Source organism: Aulonocara sp. 'chitande type north' Nkhata Bay, linkage group LG7 (assembly GCF_057382095.1).
Source record: "Aulonocara sp. 'chitande type north' Nkhata Bay isolate Kocher_YH1m ecotype deep benthic linkage group LG7, A_spYH_male_GT1.1, whole genome shotgun sequence".
NCBI classification, from domain to species: domain Eukaryota; kingdom Metazoa; phylum Chordata; class Actinopteri; order Cichliformes; family Cichlidae; genus Aulonocara; species Aulonocara sp. 'chitande type north' Nkhata Bay.
The window spans coordinates 25,965,206-25,980,141 of NC_141350.1; the positions used below are offsets into that span (position 1 = coordinate 25,965,206).

Consider the following 14,936-nt stretch of genomic DNA (forward strand, 5'->3'; position numbering starts at 1 on the left):
AGGAAGTCTATTATTAGTTTAAAAAAAACAATCCAACATAAACAGGGAGCTGTTTAGCTTTTAAAACCAGTTTTATTCAGTTAAAGGGTCTTTAAAATATAAAGCACTTTGAGGCCACTGCTGGTGTGATTCAGCTCTATATAAATAAGACTAAATTGAAACTGAATTGAAGATCTTCAGCAGGAGTTAATATTTCCATAGACAAACAGTGACAGTAAGTAACATACAAGGTTAAAGCCTTAGCCCGGATACATCTTTGAACAGCAAACTTACCTGTTCTTCCATATTTACTTCAGTCCTTTGTTTTGTTTTTTTGTTTGTTTGTTTTTGTCTGCACAGCATAAAAAAATCAAAAGAGGAAACTGTAAAAGTATCGACAAAAAGATGTGAATTAAACTGCAAGCATTATGACATTCACAAAACAAGCATCGTGTTTACCTTTCTGGACCAATGTCAGTCATCTTCAGTGAAGACAGTGAAATCTGTCACATACATCCACACAGAAACCAAAGAACACACTTTACAGCCCAGCAGAGTTTATATTTTAAATGTCATGTAGTATCACCTGTTATTTCTCCACTACATTGTATGAGAAAGATGACACCTGTGGCAGCCACCTAGTGTTTTGGTGTTCAGGGTATTTATTTTTAGTTCATATTGTTTTATATCTCTGTGACTATCTCACAAACAAATTAATACGTCCACTCCAACTGTGTGGAAGCTTTAGGTAGTTATATTTAGGGCAATATCCCACAGTGACAGCTACAAATAAGCTAAAAAGATGTGATCCTTTTGTAGATTTCAAATAAAATGAAAGGTAAGCTGATGTAGTAAATATTCTTTTATTGGATTAGAAAATTGTACACTATAGTTTTCTTTAGATTTTGAATATATCGGAGCATTAAACAGGCGGATGTGTTTTTGGGTTTGAGGGTCCAACAGGACAGAGATGATACAGAAACATGACATCCTTATAAAGTTCACACTTTAAGTTTATGAATGTGCAACTTTTCACATTTCTCATTCTCTAGTTACTTGCTGGATGAAAACATAATTTTGACTTATAAACACATGGACATACTTCATATAGAGAGGAAAAAGGGGGAAATGGGACATAAACTCCTGCACAAATGCTGGGCTTTATAGCAATGATGACGGGCTCAGGTTGTGTGATATGAGCAGGACAGAAACACCACAGAAGGGGAAGAATGACAAAGTTGATTCTGATTGATAAGACTTTGATTTACCTTGTATCTGGGTTTACATGTTATTGATATACAGACATATCTACTGTCTCTTTCTGCTGCCATCAGACATTAAAAAGCATTAGATGAAGTTTACGTCACTGTTACCAACGCCCATATTAACGGCCACCCAAGTATTTTTGTTTTTCTGTGGCTAAAGTCATATTTGAGTTGCTGGCCTGGTTTTTGCACCATAAGGTTCTTCATAAGGTCCTCCCCAGCGTAAAGCGTATTTTAAAATATATTTTGTCAACAGCTGAATAACCTGGACCCTGAACTGAAGAACCTGTTCGACATGTGCGGCATCTCTGAGGCTCAGCTGAAGGACAGAGAAACGTCCAAGGTCATCTACGACTTCATCGAGAAGAAGGGAGGGGTGGAGGCAGTCAAGAACGAGCTGAGAAGACAGGGTGAGCACACACACACACACACACACACACACACACACACACACACTCACACTAACCTACCTGTGAACTGAACTGATAATTACAAATTGTTGAACAGTATAAAAAAAAGAGTTTTAAGTTCCCATTTTTTGTCTTTCACAGAGAAATAGAAATTGTTGAACTAGAAATAGAAATGTCTTTGTTCAAAAATGTACTGTGAACACAGAAATGATACAGTATATTAATTACATTTTTTAAATTAGAATAAAATGCTTATTTTTTTTATTGTGTTGTTTACCACTTCCAAAACACATAGCTATTTCATCGTTTTGGGGATATTTCATCATTAAAAAAAAAATGTAATAACTGAATAAATGCCAGATTTAAGTGAAATGTTCATAAAAATCCAGTTGATTCTCACTGGTCAGTGTATGAAGTCAGAGATCTGATATTTTTGAACTTTTATAAATTCACATGTTGCAGTTCTTCTCACGGTTTTATCTTGAGCTGCCACCTGCTTCCTTTTTTCACATCACACAGCAAATATGAGCAGATCAAGTGCTTTTCTGAGTCTGAATTGTTATTTTGTGAAACGTACTCAGATTCTTCTGTCCTGTTTGAATCATGTTACCATGGACTAGTTAGAAAAGAGGTGTTTGAATTTAGGACAGTGCCAGCGTATGTGTTGGTGTAAATTGAACCCCTCTTTAATTACCTGTTATATTCTAATAATGCGAGTCGTTCCCTCATTTATCTTTAATATTTTATAAGAATTTTATTTTTTTTAGTGTTGCAGACTAATACTGGTTAGTTTATAAAATGCCTTGTTTGAGAGAGTAGCCTGTAGTATGAAGTTAGTTTAGCATGCACATGATATATTTTACTCATGTGGCTTCAAATATTTCAGCTATCTACAGTCACATGAAGGTGGTTTGAATTTAGTAAGATAATCTGTGGTTACTTAATCTAGTTAACTTAGGAAAAGTTGGTGTAATCAGCATTATACCACTGAGAAACATCGACAGGGATAAGACTCTAAGCTCTCAAGTATCATTTTACTTGGTGCATTTCAGGGAAAGATAAAGACTTCAGACGATCTCTAAAGTTTCCAGGGATTTAGAGGTTTTTAGGTTCTTCCTAAAAAAAAATTCCAGTGAGCTGATTGGTCGATAGATGGTGATTTCTTACAAATTTATCTCTTGTGTCAAACACAACCTGCTCTGCAGCAGACTGGGCCTGCAGCATAAGTAATTGTTGCAGTGTGGTAAGAACTGACCCACATTAGACCCTTAGGCTACGTTCAGACTGCAGGTCTTAATGCTCAATTCCGATTTTTTTGATCAATCCGATTTTTTTTTTTGATCAAATCCGATTTTTTTTTGTCTGCTTGTTCACACTACAAATAAAATGTGACAGCAAACGCGCTCCAGTGTGAACCCTCAAAGCGGCCCGCATGCGCAAAAGAAGATGTCACACACAACGCGCCGTTTAGACCCAGACCAAACGGTATTGTTTGACTGATGGCCGTTAATATAAAGACTTGTTTCGAACTTTACGTTTCCCAATTTTGCTTTAAGTTATTAAGTTATTTTGTTATTTACATATGGCCTAATGATTATCCTTATTGCTGTTTTAGAGAGGAGCGGCGCTTCAAAGGATAGTTGCAGATTTCTGTCAGAATCTGCAGATTATACAGTACAAATAAAATGTTCACGTTTCTCCAACGTTGTCTTCACAACAGTTTCACTGACATCTACACTGGATGGCCAGGAAGCGTTCACAATGTCTCCGGCGCTGATAATTAGCGTCTGTCTTGTGTCAGTGACGTAAAAGACGGATTTAATGCGACATGACCGTTCAAACAGCAGTCGCTTTCTGAAACATCAGATATGTATCGGATTCAGTACCACATACGAAAGTGACCCAGATCGGCTTTGAAAGGCGCTTTCGCCTGCAGTGTGAACGTAGGCTTAGTTACTTTGGGGCTTAGTTACTTTTCTGAGCTCCAGATCCAGATGTTTCCCCAGATCACAGTGCTGCAGCAGAGTGGAGCAAAACTGCACAAGAGTTAAACGTAGGATGTTTCTTGTTGTGTTCTACTTCTACAGCACCCCCTCCACCACCTTCTCGAGGCGGCCCTCCGCCTCCTCCCCCGCCGCCCCACAGCTTGGCTCCACCCCCACCTCCACCTTCCAGAGGAGGCCGAGGAGCCCCTCCTCCCCCTCCTCCATCCAGGGCCCCGGCCTTAGCCCCGCCTCCACCACCTCCCTCCAGACCGGGAACTCTGGGTGCCCCACCTCCCCCACCTCCACCCACCAGGGGAAGTCACCAGCCGCCTCCTGCATCCCACCACCACCACCAGTCTCCCCCTCCTCCTCCCCTTCCTTTACATGCCTCTGTTACTCCCCAACCTCCACCCCCTCCACCTCTCCCAGTGGCACAGCATTCTGTGGTGAGCAGCACTCCTGCACTGCCACCTCCCCCTCCTCCTCCCCCACCTGGCCCACCTCCTCCTCCAGAGCCAGATAGCGTAGGTGGGGGTGGAGACTCGCCTCATTCACCAAGTCCAAGTGGGAAGTCGGTGCTGTTGGAGCAGATTAGAGGAGGAACCCAGCTGAAGAAGGTGGAGCAAAACAACAGAGTGCCAACTTCCAGTACTGGACGAGATGCCCTGCTGGACCAGATCCGACAGGGAATCCAGCTCAAGACTGTGAGTCAGTCCCTTTGATCACTGCGATCACTACAATAATACATAATAAATACTTGAGGCTTTATTTGCACATATGAAGACAGCCTTTTTTTGTTTCCTTTCGTTCTGGGGTTTTGTTTTGTTTTTGTGAAAACCCACATTGTAGTTCCTGGTAGATTCTTCATAAGCTACTTGGAAATTTTACTACTTATTAGCCAGCTAACCACAGTCTCAGATAAGCCCACCAAAATTACCAGTGGAATGTTTTGTTTTTGTTGTTTACTGCTTAAATCAGCCTGTCCACTGTTTACTCCAAAACTAAGCTTTTCCTATATTCAGCCCTTTTTAGACAAATCTTTTATGGCAGTGTAAACGTATCTATGCATTTCATATAGTCACTCAGTCTGCCTTTAAGTCAGACTTAAAAATTAATGTAATCAAGATCCTTTGTGGAAAAAGATGTATTCAGAGATCTGATGTTTCCCCATTTGTTTTATCTACTTCATAATCATAATCTATTTTGTAAAACTGAACCTAGGTCTTATGTTATAATTAAATTATGAGGTTTTCTACAGTGTATATAAAGTACTGCAGTGTGGGCATAACATTCAACTAATTTAGCATGATTTTTAATTTGTATAATGAGAGTTTGTTATGTTTTGGGTTGTTTGTCATTTAAAGCAAATTCCATAAATATCTTTTGCAAATGTGCCTTTGTGAAGACTATTCAGAAAACAAGAGGACATGTAGTGAATGGACATGGGTATTTCAGCAAAAATACAACTTGATGTTCCACTTTTCATCCCGAGTTTTTCCACCTCACCCCCAAAAGCTTCTGCTACTACTGGCAAAAGGTGGCAGTGAAGAAACCTACTAGACTACCAACCACGAGAAAAGATGCATTTTAAGACAATACATTTTTAATCTACCTTTTCATATGAGCAGTTTTCCATTATAAATGTCTAAATGCCATAAGATTCATTTAAAGTTAAAACGTTCATCTTAAAACAATAATGTGAAGAGCAAACTCTGAACCACAACTTTCCTCTGGATTGTGTTACAATGCTACAATGTTGCAATTCTTTTTATGTTTTCTGTTTGTCTGTTCCCAGGTGTCGGATCATCCAGAGTCCGGCCCTCCGACACCAGCTCCAACCACAGGCATTGTTGGTGCTCTCATGGAAGTGATGCAGAAGAGGAGCAAAGCCATCCATTCCTCAGGTAGCAGCCTGAAAATGTTCCTTTTTCTGTCAGTCGATTTTCTCCATGGACCTTTCAACCTGTTGTTCATTGTTTATTCTTTAAGTTTTTCTTCTGTTGTTGAAATCAGAAAAATTACCAGTATTTCAGTTTAGTTTTCTCATCAAACATGTAGTCAAGTACTTATCACTGCCCCACCTCTCACCACTGTGTGTGTGTGTGTGTGTGTGTGTGTGTGTGTGTGTGTGTGTGTGTGTGTGTGTGTGTGTGTGTGCGCATCCCTGAATGCACATCAGGGAGACTGAGCAAAGGTTACCATTAGGGGTGTGTGTCTGTCAGCACATGTGTGGTCATTTGTAAAGTCTGTTCACTCGTTTATTTCCTGTTTAGATTTTGATTGACTGAGCCAATATGAAAACTCTCCGCCTTCTTCATCTTAATGTTTCTTTTCTCAGATGAAGATGATGATGATGACGAAGATGAGGATTTTGAGGACGACGATGAGTGGGATGACTAATCAGCGCACACACACACACACACACACACACACACATACAGTTTCTCCTAAAAACCTAGTATCTGACTGACTAAAAATGTAAATGTTGTATGAACTTGCTGTATATTTATTTTTGCCTTATTTCTTCTCTTTTTAAAAAAAAAAAAAAAGATTATTATAAATAATCTGTGCAATACCTGATCCGTTAAATCTGGTCCGTTTGCCACACATCCTCACAACTCCACATGTCATTTCCTTCATGTCATTAGAAGCACTTAAATCCAGCATCAGCACAATGTGGAGACGGCACCAGCTACATTTCACTTTCGCTAATAGGTGAATAGAGAACACTCAACTTTGAGGAGTCTGAATCTGTGTGTGCTCCTTGAGAAATATTTGTGTGCGTTTTCATGTCTTCATTCCTTGAAAATTAAAAGGGAGACCAAATGGGCATGATCATCTTTGTGTTTGATAGCAGTTGGTTTAGTATTAGAGAACACTATTAGTTTCTTTTCATACTTTCAAGTTCCCTGCAAAATTTTGGTTGCGTCTTCTTTTTTTCCCCTTTCCTTTGATTCATCTGCTGCACCATGTCCTCGACTTCCATGATAGTTTTTGTTTTTTTGTTTTGTTTTTGGGGGGGGGGGGGGGTACAGGATATCAAGCAGGACAATGGGGTCCTTTAAAAGACTAAAAGTTGCTACTTCAGACATGACTGGTAAGTTAGGTTTTTGTTTGGTTTTTTTCATTGGATCTAGTTCTTTTTTTGCCATTCCTGTGACATTCCCTGCAGCATGTGGGTTTGCACTGCCTGTGATCCTGCATCTGTAAACATTGTAGGAAAATTACTTGTTTTAAAATTTTTTTTATTGCCCTCCGGTGAGGCTTAATGCTGCATTTAGAAGCTACTGACGTCGACCAAGTGAAAAGGGAGCGAGACAGGCAGTGGTGGTGCACAGTCAATAAGAATACTAAATTGTATACCTAAATAAATGTTATTTACAGAGAGGCATTTGTCTTCTATTCTTTGTCTGAATGGTTTACAGCAGAAATTCACTGAGATTTGTCACATGGGATGTATGTGGAGTTGGTTTCAGGGAAGAGGCTTAAAATGACTAGCCAGTTAACTCATGTGCCCAAAATATTTGCATAAACACACCTCTCCGCAGTTCCCTCACACGGACTCGTACCTACACGTACATCTAAAAATAAAATATCTATGTATTGATGGCATATACTGACCAAATGTTGATGACCCCTCCTTTAACCATACATTCTTCACTTCACTTTCGGATCACTCTGACACCACCATTATAATAGGGGGAGACTGCAACCTGGGTTTTAATCCAGGAATTCATAGAAATTAGTCAAATGAACTGGGAGACTACAGATATTCTTAAACAATACATGAATGATTTTGGTCTTTGTGATGCTGTGTGTTCACATCACCCCACTCTCAGAGACCAGTGCACCACTCACATTCTTCCCGAGATTACTTTTTAGTTAGTAGCTCCATTATGAGGGAGATTACAGGCAGATTCGTTCAATCAATATTGGTGATTGTGCAGCAATGTCTTATCTTTGTGACACAAAGAAGATGCATCACCAATTAGGAACTGGAGATTTAATACATCATTACTTAAAGAACAAGATTTCAGTCATTATTTCAAAAACCAGTGGGAAATGTATTGAAAAATTAATTACCCTAAAATACTTAAAGTATTCTTAAACTAGGTTGCAAAGCCCTTGCCAGAAGATTAGAAAAAGTCACTTCATTCATAATAGGTTTTATCAACACTCAGCCAATAAAACATGCACGCTAATAAATGTAAGAGATTATTGCTTCAGAGAGAACACATCTGCAAAACGCTGTTGCAATTCAGCAACATCTTTTCGTTGGTTCTGTATGAGATGGTCATCATAATGAAGGGAGGCAGGAATGGTGGAATTTGGCAGCGCCAGACCTTATTCCACCTCTTTCCTTCTCCAAGCTCACCAAGGAAGCAGTTTCAGCCTTTGTCCATGCTCTTAGGAGGTTAAGGTGCAATTCCTGAGCTTGGAGAAGGTTCTCCCTTGATAATCTTCACAATGTGTGTAGCTTTTCTCTCTGGTCCAGAAAGTACAAAATTTCTCTTTTATCTGGGCTTGGACCTCCCCCAGTTTCCTTAAGTTAGGTCCTAAACCCCCTGCGGCTTCCTGCCGAACAGTAACTCAAAGAGAGAAAATCCCATGGAGGCATGGGGCATCTCCCTGCTGCAAACAACATGGGTCTAACCAGTGACCATTTTGCTCATCCTTGTGAATGAACTTACGAATCATGGATTTTAAAATCTTATTTAGCCGTTCCACCAACCTGTCAGTCTGAGGGTAGGTGAAACAGATCTAACGCCCAATAATTCACATAGTTCTTTTAGTGTGTGAGTATCTCCTTCAGAATGCCAACTAAAGAGAAAACCTGAAACAGTGCCTGCGCAAGACTTTTTGCAGAAATGTTGCACAGCAGCCCTTCTTTGCGATATTGTATTGCATCCTTTAGAACTAATAAAAAGCGAGTGAAGTGCCCGATGAGGTCCGTGCCAATGCGTTAAAATTGGACCTCTATTAAAGGTAACAGGTGGCTGGCTGGTTCACCAGGCAGCAACAGAAGCCACTGACACGTCTCTGCAATGGCCTGAAAAACCTCCAGGAAGGCCAGTGGTTGTCCCCTTCATCTGTTAGAGTGTCACTGTGGGTTCCAGGAGGGGCAGCGGTGGTGCCCAGGAGGTGCCAGGACGAGCAAAACAGATTGCCCAAAACTTTGGTGTAGCACTCAGCCTGGTTCTGCTACCGTTCTAGCTGTTGTTGGTGCACTGCCATCTGTTCCATATGCATGGCGGTAACTCAACCACGATCTTGGCGCATTTGCTGGCTACGCCAGTTGCTGGTCCATTGGCATCACTGTGGAAGTAAGACCCGTCACACTCAGCACTGTACTATGAGTGACAATTTATTTATAGTGCTTTATATACAATAACAGAGGTGTAGCTTTTCAGCTTCTGTTGGCTAAGTTTGCCCTCTTCTTGTCCTCTGTCTGCTCCCACTCCTCTCTTCTGGGTCCCGGCATGCTACTCAAATAGTGGCGACATGATGAAATTAATGAGAGACGGCTGTGACCTCCAGCCTTCCATAGCACTGCCCCCTGAACCCACTGTTACACCCCGCCCCTTCAGCTGAGACACAAACCATACCCCACCACACCTACTATTGCCTGGTTTGAGTCACTAGAGTCAAACATCTCGAAATCTTTATGGAAAAATAAACCATCACAAATAAGTTTTAAAAAAATATACGAAAGACAAAACCCAATGTTGGTCTAAATTAAGCTTGTTAGACAGCCCATGGCTGAAACTAGAACAACTCTTTGTGAAAATCTGCCTTTCATGAGCTCCAGTGTTAAGCATCATAGCTGTTTTAAAAGCCATAAGAAAGAGTGCAGGAATTTCAATTTTTTGATAAAAAAAAAAACCTAAAAAACAAAACAAAAGTAAAAATTTAAAAGCAGTAAAAGTAAGACTGACATTGTGTCTCTGTCAATGATGCTGCATCTCCAGCAGACAACAGCAAAATAGATGAAACTCACTATCACAGGCTGGTAGAAGATCTCTAACATCTTGCTGCACACATTAATGGATCTGAGCTTCCTTAGAAAGTACATTGTGCTCATCCCCTTCTTATACACAGCATCACTTATGGTCCTCCAGTCCAGTCCGTCATTCAGGTGAATACCCAAATACCTGTATCTGTCTACTGTTTCCACCCTAGTTGTATTGGAGATTATGTATCGGAATTTCAGGAGCAGGACCACGCCTCCAAACACGCTCCTTCCGGTTGTCATCTGTATAGGTTCCCCCAGTTCTGCAAACTGTTTATTCTCATTTACGTGCCCCACCCTCCCTCCCTCCTTGTTTTCAATTCTTTAACTTCTTCATTTCTATTTAGTACATGGGGATCTGCCAGGCCCGGGAGCCGTCGCCAATCCCCTTCGAGGCCTTCCCCAATCCACAGCTCAATTCATGTCAAAGCATTTACTTTTACCTACTAAAATGCTGTTAAACCTAAAATGGGGACGTGGGCCCAGCTAGTGAAGTTTTTATTCTCTGGAAGTCAACCGCCATCTTTTTTGTCTTGCTGACATTCAGATGGAGGTGATTGCTGCCTGCCCACCAGCTCCCTGTACTCTAACTCCTACCCACCCTAAATGCACCAAACCACTGCTGTGTCATCAGAGACCTTCTGCAGGTGGCATGTTTCACTGTTGTACTACAAATCCGAGGTGTAGAAGGTAAACAGGACATAAGAGGTGACACCCATCTTGAGCAGCTTCTCACTCAGCAGAAGTAGTTGGATGAAGGCACAGGAATATAAAAAGAAACATGATACTTGCATGTCACCAGTACCATCCTGGTGAGAGTGACCATGCTGCAACAGGTAGACAGCAGTATTATCCACCCCCACAAGAGGCTGGAAAGCAAACTGAAGAGGGTTGAGAACATGTTTCACCTGCAAGCTGAACCAGTCTCTTCAGCACCTTGATGGTCAATAATGGTCTGAATTCATTAAGGCCAGAAGGGGTGGCTTTCTTTGGTACTGGCACTGACAGTCAAGCGTCAGCCAGCAGAGGTTGCATGAGGAGAGGAGGGCTGCTGAGACAGGGCAATGACGGGGAGGGGGTCAAGCTGTTCTAGCACTGAAAGCAAGTCTTCACCAGTTTTTCTCACAAAGGTGGTCTCAGTCTGGAGCTGAAGGGGTGCAGCAGAGGAGGATGTGGATGCAGGGAGGTGTTGATGAGAGAAAGAGGGGATCCAATTTACTTTGCACACAGGTATGTTGATGAGTGTGTTTGTCAGCTGCACACACGCTGACTGCTGGTGAGGCAGGTTGGTAACACCTGGCTGTGTCTGTGGCTGCTGGCATGGCTCTGTCACAGATGAATGAGAAGAAGATGGCTGTATCTGATCTGGCCTCACACAAAGCTTCTTGGCTTGTTGAACTTCCTGTTCAGTCTTTTTTGTTTCAACAAATCTTTGAAATCTTCTCTCACTTGTGCTAGAGGTGCAATGTCAGATTCTCTTTATCTTTTTGCCCTAAAAACAAACACAATAGAATTTTCAGGAGCTGATACAAACTTTTTTCAGTGATCTTTTCATCGTTCAGTTCAGTGATGCGCACGTGTACGGACTGCATGTTGGCAGTTTGGACATACGTAGTGTCTTTGGTGGACCAATCAGGATTCTTTTTGGTGTGACGGCATCTTTCTGTTTCTGCCTGACTGAAATATGTGGCCTTCTGTTCATTTGACAGTAACTTCCACTGTGGACAGAAGATCATAAGAACACACTGTCAGCATGCATAAGTACACAGCTACACTGCTACAACACATAACTATAGGACAGCTGCTACACATGCACAAACACCAGCATAAAGCATGAACAGATACGTATATATATGCAGATTTACACACTTACACTCGTTCCCACAACTGCATTTACCGCTGCACTTCTAGTGATGTTCAGCTCAGCCATGACCTTTGACCTCTGCTCTGTCAGGTACAGCATGAAAGCATTTGGTGGCTTCTTAATATATGACCACTCTTCATTGTGCTGGGATTGATGCTTTTTTTTGCTGCAGGAATAAAATGCAGAGTAAAAGCACGTGTTACCTCTGTATACAACTGTGAGGAAAGTAGTTTAAAAACAATATGGATAGTGGAATAAACTCCACTTCCCATGACTATCCAATAGGAAGCAGTGTATGGGTTGATGCAAAAGCATGCAGTATTCTGGCTGATGTGCAACTATAACAACAAAACACATGCATTATAAGAAAACAGATTTTCAAGATGTATCATATATGATATAAACACACATATTACTTTAAGAGTGCATTTTAAAGAGGACCATGAGGTCACAGAGAACCTGGTGTGAATTATTATGAAGCAATTTATAAATGAAAAGTTACTGAAGATGTGACACGTTTTCTTTTTCAAAGAAATTTGCTCATGGAGTTATCTTTGACCAAAACTTATAAATTACCCTAAGTGGAGATTCTGTTCATGCAGTTGCTTATTAATGAGACCTTTTACATCCAGGTCATGACCTTTGACCTTCTTCTGATGTATTGTGGATAATGTTCAGTTCTAGTGTTATTATTAGTTGGGGTTTAGTCTAGTTAATATTGTCATTCATGCTCTCTGGTTTATGTGTCATTTTCCTGTTTAGGTCTGCCTTGTCCTCTATGTATAACTTTTAGTTTAGCCTCATCCCCCTTATCTGTTCCCATGTTCCTCTCCTTGTGTTCCTTTCCGTTCCCCCAGTCTGTCATGTATTTCATGTCTGCGTGTTCCACATCCTCTTGCCAAGCTTGTGTTGTCACGTCTACATCTCTCCATGTTTTCTGTTTTATTTCGAAAGTCTTGTGTTTCCATGTTTAGTGTGTTTAGTTCTGCTTCCCCTGTGGCGTCAGGTTAATTGGTGACAGTTGTGTTTTCACCAGGTGTTTCCACTTTCCACTACCCCGTTACCTTTCCATGTTTAAGTCCTCTGTCTTCCTTTGTTCAGTAGTCAGTTTGTCTGTTTGCCTTGCTTAATGTCACGTCAGGTCCTAATCATTCCAAAATTCAGAAATGTCAGCGAAACATCAGGGTGCACAATTTAAACATAAATTTTCATCACTTGGTCCCAGGTGGACCGTGGAGTGTCATTCCAGACTCCTCCTGGAAAATCATCCGTGGAGCGAATTGCCAGAATCAATGGGGTCTCCTGTGAAGGCCCTGCCATTTCTTCCTCCCCTCGGACAGTGGTGTCGGACAGCCTCACCACTGAGCACAGCTTATATGGGCTCATATGATAGTTGTTTTTTTTGTTTATTTGGTTTCTCCTTTCCTTTTTTATTGTCATTACCCTATAAGACTGGCGTTGGTTGTCACACTTTTCAATCTTGCATGAATTGTTGATCATTGAAACATTGTTCAATAATCATTCTTTTATTAAATCAAAGCTTAAGATGCTGGTTCAAAATGGGTCTCTAACCCTAACCAAAAAAAAGTAATTAGCACTCTGTCACTGTGTAGCAACCAACCCCATAGCAGGGTTGGTTGTTACACACCTCTTTATAAACCTAGCTACCACTAGCTTTAATTTGCTAGTGAAAAACTGACTTCACCTTTTTAATAAGTGTCCATATTTATATAATGGCTAATGTTTTGTGATCTATCATTTATTTCAGATTTATTTATGTAGGTAGTCCCTTTGAAATTTAATGTCTCATGTAATATAATAAGGAAAACCATATGAAAAATTACTCTGACCCATGACAATTACATAAAACTTCTTCCTCTCAAAGTTTTATGTTGGGTCCACAAATTCACCAGTAAAAAAAAAAAAGAACAAGTTTGTCAGGTCAAATGTGTGATATTAACACAACTCTACAGTTCTCACTAATGTGCCAGTAACAAGCAATGTGACAACCAACCGGCCACACATTTTTCAGAAACACATGATTGGGAACAAAAGTTTTCATTTCTTTTGGTTTTAGTTTAAAGTAAAAAACAACAACAACAAACAATTAAACGTGAAACTTTAAATCAGCCAGTTGTGCACATGTGATGAGAATAATTGCAAGAAATTATTATGACATTCCCCTCGGTGTTACTTTTTTTTTAAACCAATTGTTCACCAATAAAATTTACATTTGGTAAAATTTGGTGCTTTATAGTACAATTGGGTCACTATTTGATGAGTACAACAACAAGTGCTAAATAATTTGTCTTGTGTCTTGGAGGTGTCTCCTCCTGCTACAGGGAGTGCAGAATTATTAGGCAAATGAGTATTCTGTCCACATCATCCTCTTCATGCATGTTGTCTTACTCCAAGCTGTATAGGCTCGAAAGCCTACTACCAATTAAGCATATTAGGTGATGTGCATCTCTGTAATGAGAAGGGGTGTGGTCTAATGACATCAACACCCTATATCAGGTGTGCATAATTATTAGGCAACGTCCTTTCCTTTGGCAAATGGGTCAAAAGAAGGACTTGACAGGCTCAGAAAAGTCAAAAATAGTGAGATATCTTGCAGAGGGATGCAGCAGTCTCAAAATTGCAAAGCTTCTGAAGCGTGATCATCGAACAATCAAGCGTTTCATTCAAAATAGTCAACAGGGTCGCAAGAAGCGTGTGGAAAAACCAAGGCGCCAAATAACTGCCCATGAAGTGAGAAAAGTCAAGCGTGCAGCTGCCAAGATGCCACTTGCCACCAGTTTGGCCATATTTCAGAGCTGCAACATCACTGGAGTGCCCAAAAGCACAAGGTGTGCAATACTCAGAGACATGGCCAAGGTAAGAAAGGCTGAAAGACGACCACCACTGAACAAGACACACAAGCTGAAACGTCAAGACTGGGCCAAGAAATATCTCAAGACTGATTTTTCTAAGGTTTTATGGACTGATGAAATGAGAGTGAGTCTTGATGGGCCAGATGGATGGGCCCGTGGCTGGATTGGTGAAGGGCAGAGAGCTCCAGTCCGACTCAGACGCCAGCAAGGTGGAGGTGGTGTACTGGTTTGGGCTGGTATCATCAAAGATGAGCTTGTGGGGCCTTTTCGGGTTGAGGATGGAGTCAAGCTCAACTCCCAGTCCTACTGCCAGTTTCTGGAAGACACCTTCTTCAAGCAGTGGTACAGGAAGAAGTCTGCATCCTTCAAGAAAAACATGATTTTCATGCAGGACAATGCTCCATCACACGCGTCCAAGTACTCCACAGCGTGGCTGGCAAGAAAGGGTATAAAAGAAGAAAAACTAATGACATGGCCTCCTTGTTCACCTGATCTGAACCCCATTGAGAACCTGTGGTCCATCATCAAATGTGAGATTTACAAGGAGGGA

General features: G+C 41.0%; 1 protein-coding gene and 1 long non-coding RNA gene across 3 annotated transcripts in view; one reads left to right on the forward strand and one right to left on the reverse strand.

The window, feature by feature from the left end:
- The window catches only part of LOC147325236 (actin nucleation-promoting factor WASL-like), a 28,810-nt gene extending 21,780 nt beyond the window's left edge, over window positions 1–7,030 (forward strand). For both annotated transcript variants that reach the window (XM_086299651.1, XM_086299650.1), the window contains 4 exons: window positions 1,501–1,654; window positions 3,742–4,343; window positions 5,435–5,543; window positions 5,978–7,030. In XM_086299651.1, coding sequence (XP_086155777.1) covers window positions 1,501–1,654; window positions 3,742–4,343; window positions 5,435–5,543; window positions 5,978–6,039 — 927 coding nt within the window. In that variant the 3' untranslated portion in view covers window positions 6,040–7,030. The remainder of the gene's footprint in view (window positions 1–1,500; window positions 1,655–3,741; window positions 4,344–5,434; window positions 5,544–5,977) is intronic.
- Window positions 7,031–9,963: 2,933 nt separating this feature from the next.
- Window positions 9,964–14,931, reverse strand: LOC147325237 (uncharacterized). The gene is made up of 3 exons (XR_015130305.1): window positions 11,523–14,931; window positions 11,261–11,367; window positions 9,964–11,141 (listed from the first exon to the last, which is right to left on the reverse strand). It is a non-coding gene; the product is annotated as an uncharacterized LOC147325237 (long non-coding RNA).
- Between the last annotated feature and the right edge of the window lie 5 nt (window positions 14,932–14,936).